We start from the raw sequence: 16,705 nt of genomic DNA, 5'->3' as shown, positions 1-16,705 counted from the left end.
GTTTGAATGGAAGGTTTTAGGATGTGAATCTTACTACCTTGTAATTTCTGGATGCTTCATGCAAGGCAAGCACAAATTAAATAAAAGGAATGAAGAGAGAATCCTTGCAGGCTCTGTTCTCAGACATGAGGGCAAAGGCAATGGAATGAAAGCACAGTGCCTTGGGTTTTGCTCTCATTTATGCTGCCTGCACGCAATCTCATATGAACACACTAAGACAAAAGTCTGTGTTGTTTTGTTAGTTTGGATGTTGGAGCTGAGCATGTAAAGCAAAAGCATCGTCAAAAAAGAAACCCACACTTTTTTCAAAGTGATCAGAATCAATCTGTGCATAATTTGACACAGGAGAATAGACAGAGTTAAGCAGGAAGTTTGCTTTGTTTTATAATTTTTATATGAATGAACAGAACTTCACTGAAGCCAATGCAGCTCTATCCAGCTACTGCCTGATCTGTGTAACCTGTAGCCCCACAAATACAGTTATTGCTATTGCTAGTTACATGCCACAGGCTAATTAATTACTAACATTGCAATATTAAGGCATGTCAGGCTTGCTTTGCCTCAAATTGCCTTGGCCTGCCTGGAAATTTGTTTTAGCTGGCTTAGCTGTGACAGCAATTTTTTTTAATTATCAAGTGACTATTTCCTGATTTGTTTTACTTGTTTTTTTATAATCAGGGGATATAACCACAATTTTTGTACAGCCAGGAGTAGCAAGTAGTTATTCTGTGTAGAAAGAAATATCTATGACACTGTCTTAATGTTGCAATGGAGGAGAATATAGGCCTGGCCTGGCAGTGGAGGGCTTGCCCATGACAACCCAGGATGTAGGGGAGGGGGGTGCAGACATGGGGGGATAAGAAAAGAGGGCATAGGATATCAGTTCAGGGCTATGAACAGCTCAGCAGCAAACAGTTAAATGTAAACCTGGGAGTGGGGCAAAACTGGTTTATAGGTAGCAGAGAAAATAGGTAAGAAGTATACAACATATGTAGAGATACTTTTTATATAGGACATTGCACTGGTTTTGGCTGGGATAGAGTTAATTTTCTTCACAGTAGCTAGTATGGGGCTATGTTTTGGATTTGTGCTGAAAACAGTGTTGATAATGCCGAGATGTTTTTGTTATTGCTGAGCAGTGCTCACACAGAGCCAAGGCCTTTTCTGCTTCTCACCCCACCCCACCAGCGAGTCGGCTGGGGGTGCACAAGAAGTTGGGAGGGGACACAGCTGGGACAGCTGACCCCAACTGACCCAAGGGATATCCCAGACCATAGCACGTCATGCTCAGCATATAAAGCCTAGGGAAGAAGAAGGAAGGGGAGAAGTTCAGAGTGATGGCTTTTGTCTTCCCAGGTAACCGTTAAATGTGATGGACCCCTGCTTTCCTGGAGATGGCTGAACACCTGCCTGCCCACGGGAAGTGACAAATTAATTCCTTGTTTTGCTTTGCTTGTGTGCGTGGCTTTTGCTTTACCTATTAAACTGTCTTTATCTCAACCCATGAGTTTTCTCACTTTTCCGATTCTCTCTCCCATCCTGATGTGGAGGGAGTGAGTGAGCGGCTGTGTGGTGCTTAGCTGCTGGCTGGGGTTAAACCACAACAGACATTCAGACATAATGTGGAGTTGCAGACCAAATAAAAAAAGCAAGGTGTAAAGTATGAAAGAAAATGTACAAAAATAGCCCCAAGTGGATCTTAGAAAGAGAAGGAAGAAATCAGCAGCTTCAACATCATGCTCCTCCCAGCAAAGAAGAGGGAGAAACCTCTACCACCACCATCATACTCCTCCCAGCAAAAAACTAGGAAAACTGATGACTCCTTGTAACCATTCCCTCTCCCTGAAGCCAACAACCCGAAGACTTCAAGAGAAAGAGTAGAAAAGTATAACACCAGGGAGAAGGGTAGATGCTAGGAAGCATGTGTTTTATTGAGTTATTATTGAGACTTTTTCCCGTGTTAGTATTCTTTATTTCTTTCCTTTTGTCATAAATGAAATACAGTTTGAGTTGCCTTATGTTTCCCTCTTTTTTTCCTGCATAATTCCCTAATTTGTTGAATTTGCAATAGCTTGCTTAGTCCCTAGAATGCAACTTCAAGATTCTCCTGACGTTAAAGTCCTGCTGATACATGAAATGCTGGGGTTTTTGTCTGGCTTTTCTGCAGAGAGTGATTTCTTCACGAGTCAGTGACAGTTCGTTCAGTGCACCTGCCTCTTACAGTATACTGCAGAGTTTGGTAAGCAGGAAAAAAACCCAGTATATTTTGCCTTTTTGAACCAACACCTAAGGAATTAATTTCAGGTCCTCAAAAAAAAAAAGTTTGTTCATAATAATTTGTAAGAAAATGTCATTTACTATTAGCAACCGGCAAGCATGCTCTGTATTGAACATATCTGACTGTGAAGGGTAGCTTGGGTTTTGATCCTGTTTGTAAGTGGTAGCATCTTCTTCCATTTTCATGGTTCACAATATTTACAATGTCCATAAACCCTGAGATTGTGGGCATATGATACAATGCAAGCCCATATTTGGGGAAAAATTGTACTCTAGATGGGCTCCCCTCTCAACTGGAGCACTGAAGTGCTGCTGCAACACAGACAGTAGAAGTATCCCACTGACAGAACACCAAGTCATCTACTGCTTTGAAGTAGGTTTGCCTAAACCTGCTATTATAATGAGCTCGCCAAGGATGACTGGAAGGCTTTTAAAGCCAAAAAGCCAAGTTTTGCTAGAGCTAGATCAGGAATTACAATAACATTTTTTTAATACAAAAAAATCAGTGCAACTCGTGAAGACAGGTTGGAAAGGAAAGTGCTTAAATCTTGAACTCCCCTGTGCCACAGAGAGGGTCCTGCCTTCCAGCCAAATTTCCACTCTTTCTCAGTGGTTGCCAAGAGTTCCTGGTCCCCTCTCTTCCTTAGGAAACTCCTTCTATCATCTCAGAAGCAGGACTTCCCACTCTTCGCTGCACTCTCTCATGAACTGATTGAGCTGCCCAGAGGATTTTTCGTTTTCTTTAGCATCACCTAACCTACTCAGTGTAAGTAAGTTCAGCTCAGAGCAGGGAGTTTAAATAATAAAAAGTCTCAGCCACCTAATCTGCACAAAGCAGTTTTCCCTTCTTCTGAATCAACTTTCAATATGAAAGTAGCATATATTTGAAGCTGCAAGATAGTCTGCTTTCATATTAGCATCAATCTAAACACAGTGTTCCCTGAGAAATTGTTAATTTCAAACTGTATCTTGCAGTAATAAGCGCTACGAAGCATTTTTTCTGACAGGTAATTTTCTAGATCTGTCACAAGCTACAGAACAAAATTCCTCAGAGAAACATTAGCTTTCAAGATTGATGAGAATAAGATTAAAGTATGAAGCAGGGTAGGCTAAACTCCATTAAAATCATGGCAGAAGCATGGATTTTACAATATATTAATTATATGATGTAATCATTTTCTTAACTGAATTTGGTAAGTAACCTAACACAGGAGCTGAAATGTGGTTTGGACATTCAATGGGAGAATGCATCGAGTGCATTTGTTTTCATGTCACAGCAAGGGAACAGTCTAGGGTTAAATGGGCATGTTTTAAAACATAGATGGTTGAGCATTTTTCATATTATGATTACTCTTTAATTTAAATATTTCAGATATGTTTTCTGGCTATAAAATTGGAGGTTGCTATGTTACCACTAGTTGAACCTCAGCAACGAAAGAGCAGATTCAGATCTGCTTTCTTACAGGTAAGCTATTCTAAGTGGCATGCAGCTAGCACAGTCATTTCCATTCATCCATTGACATGTTTTAAGCATCACTGACCTGATCTGTCTATAGGATTTTTTCTTTTAATTCAGTGGGCATTAGAAAAGACTCTGTGCAAATCATTTCAACATGGGTATTTTCTTGGAAGCAGGGAACAAGTACATGATCTGATTTTGGAAAAATCATCTATTACTGATACAAAATGCATTTTCTGACTACCTCAGTGAAATCCATATGCATAACTGATCATTGCATGATTATTCTTTGCAAGACTAAGTGATGTCTTGTTGGATATTGACAGTTTTTCTCATTTTATAGTGAATAGTCTCATGAAAAATGTGAAGTAGAAATGAAAATAATTTATTAAAAAAAAAAAACTATGTAGAGATGTTCCTAGTGATATAGCATTGGATTTGCCTTGAAATCCCCCGATACATACTTCTTTAAAATTTCACAAAATTTTATGCCTTCTAGAGACAAAACTGTATTTTTATTCCACAGAGCCAATTTCTATCTGCTTTTGGTTTATTTTAACCCATCCCTTCTGCCTGTTTTTCCTTTTGCCTCCTCCTTCTTTTGTCCCTTTCTTTAATCCATGTGTAACAGGTATCATCCACAAATAGTGCTGTGAAAACTTATGCTAGCTTTCTGACAAAATCATTGTGAGTGAGCAGCTGCGTGGTGCTTAGTTGCTGGCTGGCGTTAAACCACGATGCTTTGGCAACTGCCAGATTCTTGGTGCTCCTCAGGGAAAACAGATGCTTGTTAGAAACATACATCATATGTATTCTGTCAGACACAAATTTTAATTCTTAGGACTTTTCTGTTACAATGTAATGGAAACAGTCAGTAAACTGAACTCTAATGTAACTATCCTGAGCATCTCAGGCCAGTTAATGCTGCTGTGATACTTGCCTTATTGTGCTGGTATATATGTCACTTTGAAAGCCTTTAGAGAGGTGGACAGGGATTAAAAGGCTGTTGCACATTTTTAGCAGCCCAAAGAGGGGCTACCTGCTGGCTTATATCTGCTCTAAATTGGCTTTGCCTGCCACCTCAGAGACCATTGGTTGGTTCGGAGCATCCATAAAATGGGCTTTATTAACCTGCCGTGTCATAACCCGGTCATTTCATCACTCGCTTTAGTCAGGTATTCTGAGGTATTGGTGGTTTCAGAGGGTTTATTCCTTCATTAACCTTCCAGTAACAGCTGCATTAAACCCTCAAGTGCAGCCATGAGTATTAATTTCTCATATTCTCTTATACACAGCATAAAAGTCTCAGCTTCTGTTAGACTTGAAAACGTGGCTTACTGATGGTGTTAAAATCCAAATTCTGTTTTTACTTGCACCAGTGAGGTCATTAGATCTCAGCCGGCAGGGTGGTGTGCAGGGTTGACCCTAGCCTGCTGGTGCCGGTTGTGCAGTCCCTTCCTCGAAGGTGTGTGGAGAGCCGTTGGCAGGAGGACTGAAATGTCCGGCTCAGATGGGCATTGCTGCGCACTGACGGGGCTCGCTACCTCGCTCCTCCCGCTCCCTGACCCGCGCGTCAGCCGCACGATGGGGTGGCTGCGTGCCTGCTCCCCGCCTGACTTGGCAGGGCGGGGGTAAGATCATCTGCCATCTGCTGAGAGAAAGCCCTTACGACCAGGTTGCCGGTACTGCCGCAGCCTATCTTCCCACAGCTGGCAGGAGATGGGTCGCGCGGTTCTGCTCTACCTGGCGGGCAGGTCACAGCGGGGAGAAACGCACGCGTGAGAGGTTTGGGTGAGCAGCGGGAGTGTGTAGCAGGAGCTGCGGCACCAGTCTCGCAAGGCACATTGGCATTGCTTGTGTCCCTTCTGAGCAGCCAGCCTGTAGCTCCTACGTATTTGGGAAGGGGCACTTGAGGGTCCTTTCATGTCCAAATCAGGATTTTTCACATGCCTTCCCGCAGTCATAGCTATGTTGGACACAGCAATTTCTCCATACCGCCATAGCATTTTAGTTTTCTTCTCCTTTTTATAGAACTGCCCGCAGCGTATACTGCTCTTATCTTTTTAAAGCACTTTGCAAAGATAGTAGAGGCACTCGGGGATAATCTCTGTGAGTCCAGTAAATTGGTCACCACCGAAGCACTGAGAGACATGAAACGAGGTGACTGTAATCTGCAGAGGGAGCCTTCCTCTCGTTTGGAAGTACCGTGACCTGCAGACACATGAAACAAACCACAGGAGTTTGCAAAGCCTCTGTCCTTTATTGAAGGATGCCACCAGAGGGAGTAAGGAGAAAACTGCAGGCAGGCCAAGATATTAGCTACTCAGCGTAGCATGTGAAGACCAGGGGGAAAAAATCATCAAAAGGGATGCTTGACCATGGGGAACAGTTCATCCTGATTTTTTTTTTTTCTCCTTGATATCAAAAGGTGGGTTTTTTGTTTTTTTTTTTAAATCTCATTATTATTGCAAGGCTTAGCAGAAGACTTTCTTACTGAAATGGAAGGTTGAAGTGTCCATGGAGCTGCGGTATTTATATGAAACCAAAAGAAACTTGCAGCTGGGAAAACTCAAGATTCAAGTTCATTTTATCACGGCAAATAATACAATTTGCCTTTTATTGTAGCAAAAGGGAAATGATGATCATTGTTACTTTATTACCGTTTAAAGTGTTTATGCCTAAAGAGGTCACATGTATGTATATCATACAGTTTCCTTGAACTGCTTACATGAAAAGTACTCTCTGCTGGTTGTCCCTGTCCCTATTTAATCAAAGTCACGGGCACTGGCATTTGTGTGACAACAGATGCCAAACTCAGACTTGGACGTCTAGGCCTGTGCCAAATGCCATGGAGAAACTGCTTGTGCATAAAGAGAAGTGGTTAGCAAGAGTGCCCTGCCACCTCAGCACAGCCTGTGGGGTAGGAGATCACCACTCCCTATACTTGCCATGAGCGTGGCCCCTCCTGCGAGGTGGGGACCAGCACCCGCTTCCAGGACACCAGGTCCTGGCTGCACAGCAGGAGTGACCTGCATGGGGTGAGACGTGCCTCACCTCATCGCAGGAGGAAACTCATCGAGGAGCTGTTCTGTTCCCTCTCACAAGGCTGAGGGATCTTGCCCAGAGGCCTTGGACTTGTCCCACAAGCGGGCTGTTGGGTGGCTGATTCATTTTCAGTGTGAGTAGAGGGAGCATGGACCAGGTAGACAGTTTTTGTCCAGTGTTAAGTGTCATCGCTTTCCACGTCTTTCTCTTGGTAGGTGATGAAATACACTCCAATGAAGACAGGAGCATCCATGAACAGAGGCTTTGTGATGGGGTCTCAGCTGAGGACCTCTTCTTGGATGCAGGTTCCTTGTCCTGAAGAGCAGGTGATATTGCTGGGCTTTATTGTGGGCCTTCTTGAGCATTTGTGAATGTCCCTGAGCACTGCCTTCAGGCACAACTTTATCCCAACCTTCCAACTGAACAGCAATCCACTTACAGACAGGAAGATAACTGGCTAGAAATGGCTGCTGTAGCTCAATGTCAAAAAGCTGTGATTGTTCACATATTCCCTGAGAAAGCTAATGCATGTCCAGGGCTTTGCTGGGGACCACAGAACGCATAAATGGCAACCTCAGAGAGCAGCACCATGGCAGAGAAAAGGCTGCACGTGCTGGGCATACCAGACAGCCTTGTGAGGGATGTGCTCACGGTCAAGCGATGCCCAAAGCTGGGGTGGTGGTGGGAATATTGGGGGTGACCTGGGACTGCTGCAGGAGCACAGCAATGAAGGACTTTGGCCTTGAGACCACTGCTAGGGCCATTTTTTAATCACCGAGCTGGTAAGTCCCAGGTCACTCTGTCACAGTCTGCTAAGCAGCATGTTTTAGGAGGCTTGTCAGGGTTAAGCTCCAGCTGTCTACAGATGGACTTAGGAAGTGGTCTCTGCAGAAAGTCAGCAGGAGGTGGGCTGTGACTAGCAGTTGGGGAAAATCAGGCCACTTGGCTGCTTAAATGGGATCTGCAAGAGCTGCCAGACCCATGCGGCAGACATTAGGTTGGAGAAAGAGAGGGCAGCACTCCAGTGACTGGTACAAGACAGAGATGGCTGGGGACAAGTCACACCTAGCACCCTTGCAAGGGACTTCAGTGAAGCGAGTGTATGGGTCACTGTCCTCACCATTAGCAGGAAGGCAAGAGGCTTCCGTCTTTCACCACAACAGAGCTATTTCTCCCTTCTTCTCACCGTAAAGGATTGCTCTCCCCTTTTATTCTCGTCACATTGCCTTTATTCCCCTCTCTCACCATGAGGCTATCATAACAAACACAGGGAAGGCTTGATGGGAGGGATTAATCTGCCTCAGGAGGGGCAAAAGCAGCTGTGGACGGTGGAGGTTCCCAGTGAGGTTCTTTGCTTCCTTCAGCCGGGTGCCACCACCAGGGCCAATTTTCTGCCATGGGTAGGAAGGGACAAGCCGGTCGGGACACTGAGAGGGGCGCAGGGATTTCAGTGCAGTAAGAGTGTGTTGCTCGACAGGAAGGCTTTGCTGCTCCAGATGAATTAATTCAGACTCAACTTTTTAAAATTATGACTACAACCTGATTGGTAAGAGAGGCCATACCTAAAATACAATCACCGATACCTCAGTAAAGACCAAAAATACTCCAGACTGACTCACTTAAATCACATGTAATGTGTATCTTCAACAAGACAACATCTCATTTTTCAACTGTGTGGGAAAATCCAACTATACTTGCAGTGTACTAGATTGGAGGGTGCTTAGCAGTCTAAAAATATGATTCAAAGGACTTAAAAAATTTTTTTTCAACCTGTACTGGAAATTATCTTCCCTTCTTTTGAAATTAGCAACTATCCTGCTGGTAAAGTAACTTCATAGCTGATTTCTTCTGCTATGTTAAAGTCACATTCTCAGGCCGTGACAACTCCCCGTTGTTTTTTACTGTGCCCTTTTTTTTTTTAATCTGTGCGAGATTTTTCCTCAATTTCATTTGAACTAAAAGTCTACTGGTCTTCAATGAAGACAAAAAGACAAAAGTACTGCTATTTTAGCAACATACCAATATGCACTATGTTTGTGGGTGTGCCTGTGAGCCTGTAGGTCAGGTTATGTGGTATCTCCCCTATTTTAAAGGAAGTTGTCTTTTTGTCAGATACACGCTCTTCATTAAAGATTTCTGCACGTAGCAGTAATAAGGATATGAGGAAATCTGCTGTCTTGGGCTGGCCACAGATTCACAGGCTGTATTAATAGATAGGATTAGTGAAGAGGAACAGGTCAGAAAGCTGCAAAGCTCCTGTCCCTTGAGATATCCTTCTTTAGATCATTAGTCTCATTGAAGAGCTCCCTCAAATGCGGGGAGCGGCAACTGAGGAAAACGCTTGAACCGTTTTATTTCGCCGGGACGTGCTGAGGAAAGGGCAATTTCTGGCTCATAAGCTTGCTGAAAATGTCTGTCCAGTTTTCTCCACAGGCACCCTGGAGAAACAACAACATCAGTTTTCTGAGCAGAGAGGCAGCTGTAACAGAGCAAGGAGAGACTATCATAGGTTTCTACCTACTGGCTTTAGGTATGTACTTGGCTTGGATGTGAAGGGAAGCTCCTGAGTAGAGTTTGGTATAAAGTTCAAAAAGTGATTTGTTTGGGTTTCATCCCTAATAGAACAGGATGTTAGAAAATGCAACTTTTTTCTTCAGCTATTAAAAGTTCAAAGAGGTACAGCTTTCTTTTTTTAAAAAGAGATTCATAATCAATGCAGAAATCTTGAGGAAAAAAAATAGTCAAGCCTGTAAACTTTTAACTAATGTTCAGTAAACTTAATATGTGGGAAGATGAAAAAGTACCTTATCAGAAGTACATGATACTTCTGTGTCTCCTCGTGCCTCCATAGCACTGAATTAATGTTCTGCGATTTCCGGAGTTTTGACTACTGGCAGTCAGTTGGCATCCTACATTTACCTCCTGGTGAGACAGAAAATACGGTTCTGTAGTTTTAAACTTTTTTTTAACTATTTGTACTGCTCTTGCTTTAAACATTTGATGCACATAGAAATAAACTTCTATGTTAGATCTATGAAAGATCTAAGTACTAGAACATTATCCTGTGTTAGGAGTCACAGTACTGTGTGTTTATTTTGGTTCTACTGCCAGACAGCTATTGTAAGTGTATAATAAGGATTTGAAAATGGCACCCAATATGAACTCACTTTGATCCCCGTGCAATTTTGGTTTGTTTGTTTAAACACTGTCTATTTGGGGCAGACCCATTGCAGGATACAAGGAAACTTTATGAAATTTCAAAGAATGCAGGTTTGCTAGGTAATCAAAATTTCCAACCATAAAACCTCACAGAAAAATACAAGAAAATGTAACTTCTATTAAATCTGTTCTTCTAAACACCATATACAAAAATGTTTCTGTTTTTAAATGATTGATCTAAACAGATTTTTTCTTTTTCTAAGCTTATCACATATTGCAAGTAGCTTACTAGCCCTCAGCTTATGCTTGAGAAAGGTCTATGGAAGTTACAATGTAAAATGCTAGGTATTTTAATACGTTTACATGAGACTTTCTTTTTTTACCTATAGGAACTAGGGAGGAAGAAGTTGTGTTTGGAATAAAAACAGAGATTCTAGTAGAAAACTGTGTGGCTTCTATCGTAGGAGATTTAATTAGAAGAGTGGCCATAAGATAAATCAGAGTTGTTCCAATTTATCCCCAATCTGTTCACATCTGCATATCACTTCACAAATGGCTGGGAAATGGCTGCACCATCAGCTAATGAATTAATCAGTTGCACTTAAGTCTAGAAAGAACATCTTAGGTCAGCAAGGCCAGTCCCCTGCTGTGACAATATATAATCTCATTTACGAAGCTACCATGCTCCCTCATATAACTGGCTAGGGTTTTTTTGGTGTTGCTACCACACTTCCAGTTGACAGGCTGTTCCTGGTTTTATTTCTCTGTTGGGTAGGAGCCTTTCCCTAAATTCTTAGCTAAAGTGATCACACTTACTTTATACCTTTTTTGTTGTTCCCTTTAATTGAAAAAATTTTTTTGCCTGCAATTAACATCCTACGGCCAGTCTGTGTTCCTGAAGGAACAATCATACCCTGTAGTCAACCTTTGTATACCTCTATTAAGCAAGTGGAGTGGGTTTTTTGTTTGGTTGATTTGGGGTTTTTTTTTAGTTATAATTTATTTATTTCCTGTCGTAATACCTTTTCCCCTGTCATCCCAGCATGTCATCCTAGCAGCCTTTTACGCTGTCTTTTCCAGCCTGGACTCTCTTTTTTTTTTAATTTTTTTTAACTTGCAGCCAGGACTGAATACAGTATCCAAGCAAGGTCTTGCCATCACCATTTACATTAATATTTGCAATTCCACAGCTCTACTGATCCCTCCTAGTGTTGCCTCTGCATCACACTGGTAGTTCAAACTTCTTCCATCAATCAAGAGGTGTTTTCCTCTGCTGCTTCCTAATGGTGACCCCACATCTTCTAGCAAATACTTTTTAAAGTACCTATGTGCCTGAGCTTTTAGGTTGTATATCTATTGGGTTTCTCTTGCTCCAGTTCCTTCTGCCAAGCTTACAAGTGCTTGGCATGTCACTGCTGCTATTCTTGAAACTTACCTCCAGATTCAAAATTCAAGTCACATTTCTTGCAGAGTATATGTAACCAGTAATAGCACTACTCCAAGTTAAGTGTAGTGTGGATCTGGTTAAAATGTGATGGAGGTAGGTATACCTTTTTGCAATAAGAACTTTTGAAAAATATCTTAGCAATACATAAATCAGAAAAGTCCTCATGTCTTTCTCCTCAAAGGTCTACTGCCACACTTCTGCAAGCACCAACCGTAACAATTTACAGCTATTACTTTTATGTACACCAATAACTCAGTCTATCTGGGGAGTAGTGATGTGGCAGAACAAAATACTCTGTTATGCAGCCACCCTCTTGCCCTTCTAGCAGCCAAGGACAAAGGCCAGTCCATGTGTTACATTCCCATACCTGCATTTCTTTAGGGGTCTGGAAAGACAACCTGCATTTGTAGAAGTCTATGGGTACTTCCTTACACAAAGTCCCAAATATGTTCATATTTCATACTTTTGGGGTTTTTGATGCCTTGGAAAATAGCTTCGGTGATTACACTTCTGTAACTGCTCTTTTGAATCTAAGTACACCAGTGCAGCTTTTTGCAAATTCTGATGTACATTTCCAGCACTAAAGGGATGTATATGACTGGTGTTAGCACTTACCCAGAAGATGGGGTTCTTCTGAATCTCTTCACCTTAGCAGGATAACATCCAAAAAACCTAACTATCTTTGGCCAAGTCTTCCCACAGTCACACATCTTGACAGAGGATGTGAATATCCAAGAACCATGATCTAACAACTTTTGCTGAGATGAGGCCTCTTTGCATGTCCCCTTCTGGAAATTCTCATGTCACAGGTAGCATGGATGTCTGTCACGACCCAGACTGGACAGACCAGGGAGTCATGTTTAATTCGAAATTCTCTCGGGCTAAATTAAGGTGAAACGACACCAAACGATCGGTTAAAGATTTTATTTGTGACAGAAGCAAACTGAACTGGGGAGGCATGGTAGTAGGTGGCAGGGTTTCTCACAACAGGAATTGGCATAAGACTACTTCTGTAAAACATGTAACCAGAGTAACCATATATATCAATTCAGGGAATAAGGAGTTTCCCCCCATTGAGTCATGAGGTTCAGAGCAGACCCCCTTGCTTTCTAGACTCCTCAGAGAAGGGCCCAGGGGTGGCTGGATCCACTCTTAGTCCCAGACTTGGTCAATGGTTTTATGTCTTAAAGGGATGAGGTGTAGGGATTGTGGAAAAGGAAAAGGAACGAGAGAAGAAGGAAGAGAGGAAGATTTCACCAGTCCTGGGTCCAGCGTTGGTTCAGTCAGCCAAGGGGTCCAGTCCCGGTGGGCTTGCACACCTGGGGCTTCAGTTGGTGTCCTTTTATCATCCTTGCTCCTTCTTCAGGTGGGCACCCGAAGTCGTCAGGCGAATGAGCAGTTTGTGAGCCTTTGGGCTTGGGGGTCGTTTGTGGAGTAACTTCTCCTTCCCTGCAGACGTGGCCATTATTTGATCTTTGTATCAGAACAGGGAGCTGGGCACCCTCCAGCACCGCCCTCCCCCTCCTGTTGCTGATGTTTGAGCTGATGGGCTTTTCACCTTGGTTCCTTGCTGTGCAGGGTTTGTCTTTAAGCAGAACTTGCCCCACCACAATGTTTGAGACATTAAGTCTTTCAGTCTCTCACAACGTCATATGTGACAGGCAGGACACTGATGTATGTGTCGTACATCATACACGAGCCAGGCTGTATCAGATCCAGGCAGCGGGGTCCTCAGCATACCGCACGGGAATTTGAGCTCAAAGCCCACGCTGGAATGGGTATCACACACTAACATCACAAGCAGACCAGCATCAAAGTGCATGAGTGCATTTTGCAAATGCCAATGGACTTTGAGATCACTGTACTGCTTCTTGGCATCCAAGTCACTCTTCCATCATTCTCCTTGCTAACGCTTTGGCCAGGGCACCAGCAAAGTGGGGGGAAAATGCAATGCCAATCCCATAGCGGTGAGCCATCATAGCATGCTTAGAGGGACTATCTGCAGGTGATAGCAGCCACTGTGTTACCCTTCATTAGGTCAGCTGCGTCAGCATCCCCTTTCTGGAGGCAGCGCTTTGTTTCCATCCTTCCCTTCCATGAGCTCAGAACTGTCTTTGACAGACAGGTGGGACCTTGTCCTGTTGCTAGCATTATATCTGACCCCTTTTTGCCCAGGTCTTAGGTGGTATAGTACTGTGGAAAATCCTTGTATAGTTTAAATTATTAGGTGCGATTTAAAAGTACTGTCCACAGCTGCTAGCTAAGGCAAAGTTAGACCTGGGGGAAAAAAACAAAGCATTTTTTTTCTTCATAATTATTAATTGGAATTCTTAAGTAAATTGTTCTTTTCTGCATTTATACACAATTTGTTCTGTGCTCATTTTCCTGGTTTCACAGTTAACTGGGACTGTTAGAATGAATGCTTGGCATAAAAGGAAATTTTAAGTCAGTGGGAGAGAATATTTGTTAGAGAACAAATTCTGACTTTTTGTAAGTGTTTATATCAGAAAGGCATGCTGAGAGCATTACCAATCCCATCAGAAAACTGGAACAGACCACAAGACCCAAACATGCCTTTAAATGGCACACGTTTCTGAATGGTAATAGTAAACTGTTATTTGACAAGTGACAGAATGAGTGGTTTTGGGGGACATTGTTTGACAGATAAATCTGAGGAGGTGGGAAAGGAAACAAGCTATTCAGAAAACATTCATCCACAAGATGATTGCATTTATTGAACAAATAATCTCTCTATGCTTTGTCAAGCCTAAAACATGATGACTCTTCACCTTCCTGCCACAATTGGCAGTGTGCCCTGGATAGGATACTGTGTATGTATAATTAGCAGTGAAGACTAAAAGCAGAGCAGGGTCACTTCACAGTTGCAATAGTTAATGACAGCTTTGCAAATTCTCTATATTTTATGACTGTTTTAAGTAAAGTTTTCTAGTCTGAAAATCTTTTACACCAAACCTCTTCAGATAGACATTTATGTTTGTGTATAGGTAGCTGAATCAGTAATTGGCTTCATTAATGCCTGCTCTATACCTAGATGCTCAATCCAGTTTCTGTCCTAGAGATAAGGTTTTTTGCTGAGGGAAAAGCGTAGCTTGTCTTGTGACACTGAGCCTTCACCTTTTGCTCTCATTTCTTCAATTCTTCCACTTAAGGCTCCCTGTATATTTTAAACTGCAGATGGGTGAGTTGTAACACCCATTTTTCTAATTCAGTATTGTCACATTTTACAAGTAAAGGCCATGCAACAATGTCTAATAAGAACAAGTCTAAGCACAAAGCATAATAACCTATCTTAGCTGGGCACAGATGCAGTCATCTATTGGAAACACGGATGACAAGCCTGGAGCTATCAGTTCCCTTGTACCAAATTTAACTCTGCAAAAATGTAAATTGAATGTTAATAATGAAATTGCATGCAGCCTAAGGTGTTTATTACTTGGTCAAAGACCATCTCAGGAACATGAGAGAAAAATAGGGTATGTCTGGATGCTCAGGCTTGGGTGATCTGGCAGAAATCTTTGTAAAAGTTTTGTGTTCCCTCCTAGCTATTCCCAGAGTTAAACAATCTCACTGTTCTCAGTCACTGTCAGCAGAGAGATTTTCAATATCCTTAGTCATTCTTGCTGGCTACTTTTTCGGTCCTTTGTTTGCATGGGCTGGTGGACAGCACCAGGACTTTGTCAACAGGATTTCGGTTCCTGACCACCACCAGCTTGCTTGGCAGCCTTCCTGTGCCTCCCCCAGAAATTATGGGTAACAGGACCAGCCTCCTTTGTGGAGCACTTTTGACATCTGTGCTCTATTAGGGGGTGTCCTGGTTTCTGCTGGGATAGAGTTAATTTTCTTTCTGGTAGCTGGTATAGTGCTGTGTTTTCGGTTAAGTATGAGAAGAATGTTGATAACTCACTGATGTTTTCAGTTGTTGCTAAGTAATGTTTAGACTAAGTCAAGGATTTTTCAGCTTCTCATGCCCAGCCAGCAAGAAGGCTGGAGGGGCACAAGAATTTGGGAGGAGACACAGCCAGGACAGCTGACCCAAACTGGCCAAAGGAATATTCCATACCATGTGACATCATGCCTCGTATATAAACTGGGGGGAGTTGGCAGCTGGGGGGGGGGTGTGTGGCAGATAGCTGCTCGGGACCTAACTGGGCATCACCCTAACTGGGTGAGTGGTGAGCAATTGCATTGTGCATCACTTGTTTTGTATATTCCAGTCCTTTCATTATTATTATTGTCATTTTATTATTGTTATTATTATTATTAGTTTCCTCCTTTCTGTTCTGTTAAACTGTTCTTATCTCAACCCACGAGTTTTACCTTTTTTTTCTGATTCTCTCCCCCATTCCCCTGGGTGGGGGGGAAGTCAGTGAGTGGCTGCATGGTGCTTAGTTGCTGGCTGGGGTTAAACCACGACAGGTGGAAGTGCTCAGTTTCTTCCTATCTGCTGTTTTTTTTCTCTCTCAGCCACGTTTTGATCTCAACTGGAACCTGTCCTTTCTCACCAGGATTACTTTAGGATGCTGGGTTTGGATTTTGGATTTGGGGTTTGGTTTTTTTTTCCCCGTATACTCTTGTGAGTGAATATTGCTGGCACCTTGCAAAAAAAATGAAACTAGTTCCCTCGGTTGTTTCTTTTTTATCCTCTGTTTATTGAGAAGCCACCTGGTGACACCAAGGCCTTATAGCACTCGAAGTTCAGAGGTTTCTTTCTGGGCTCTTGAACTGCTGGTGGTCTACCCTGAGGCAGACACTGCCTGCAAAGCAGCTGAGGAGATCCCTGCTCTCACTGAGCGGGTCAGAGCTATTGCTGTGCTTCCTCCACATTACATTTTCAACCTTTTTCCCTGTTGTGCTGTCAGGGTTTGGGGGAGAGGGGGAGGGAGATCATTTGGTTTGAGGTGAGGGGTTGGTTGGTTGGGGGTTTGGGTTTTTTTTTTAAATCTGTCAGTCAATACAGTCAGCAACCCTGGACCAGCGAATCCGTCTGATGGTGCAGAGATCCAGTGTCCCATAGTCACTGCTCTAGCTGATAGCACTTTTATGTGACCACTGCTTTTGTTACTCCACGGTTTACTGAGAATTGAGTTCCTCCAGTTTTTTTATCACAGTATTAATACGGTCTACGACCCAGACAGATCAGACATTTTAGGGACTGGATATGACAGTGCGGGTTCTCCACCTGCTTTAGTTAAAAGGATTGTGCCTACCTGCAGAACTCATGCTTGCTCTGTAACGTTATCTCCTTCAATGCTTCCCTCATCCCCACCCTCAGCGTGTGAATGTAGTTCCAAAAAATG

At 42.8% G+C, this 16,705-nt stretch overlaps 1 protein-coding gene and 1 long non-coding RNA gene across 3 annotated transcripts in view; both read left to right on the top strand.

Annotated features, from left to right (window-relative positions):
* Positions 1-1,558: 1,558 nt before the first annotated feature.
* Positions 1,559-7,083, top strand: LOC128150545 (uncharacterized). The gene is made up of 3 exons (XR_008238086.1): positions 1,559-1,885; positions 3,650-3,742; positions 6,997-7,083. It is a non-coding gene; the product is annotated as an uncharacterized LOC128150545 (long non-coding RNA).
* A 1,942-nt stretch (positions 7,084-9,025) lies between these two features.
* LOC128150322 (opsin-5-like) overlaps positions 9,026-16,705 on the top strand; it is a 35,540-nt gene continuing 27,860 nt past the window's right edge. Inside the window, exon 1 of one of the 2 annotated variants that reach the window (XM_052806435.1) lies at positions 9,026-9,311. In XM_052806435.1, coding sequence (XP_052662395.1) covers positions 9,191-9,311 — 121 coding nt within the window. In that variant the 5' untranslated portion in view covers positions 9,026-9,190. The remainder of the gene's footprint in view (positions 9,312-16,705) is intronic. The other variant, XM_052806434.1, reaches the window with a different exon arrangement.

Source organism: Harpia harpyja, chromosome 13, assembly GCF_026419915.1.
Source record: "Harpia harpyja isolate bHarHar1 chromosome 13, bHarHar1 primary haplotype, whole genome shotgun sequence".
Classification (NCBI taxonomy): Eukaryota; Metazoa; Chordata; class Aves; order Accipitriformes; family Accipitridae; genus Harpia; species Harpia harpyja.
This window is presented reverse-complemented; position numbering and strand designations above follow the sequence as displayed.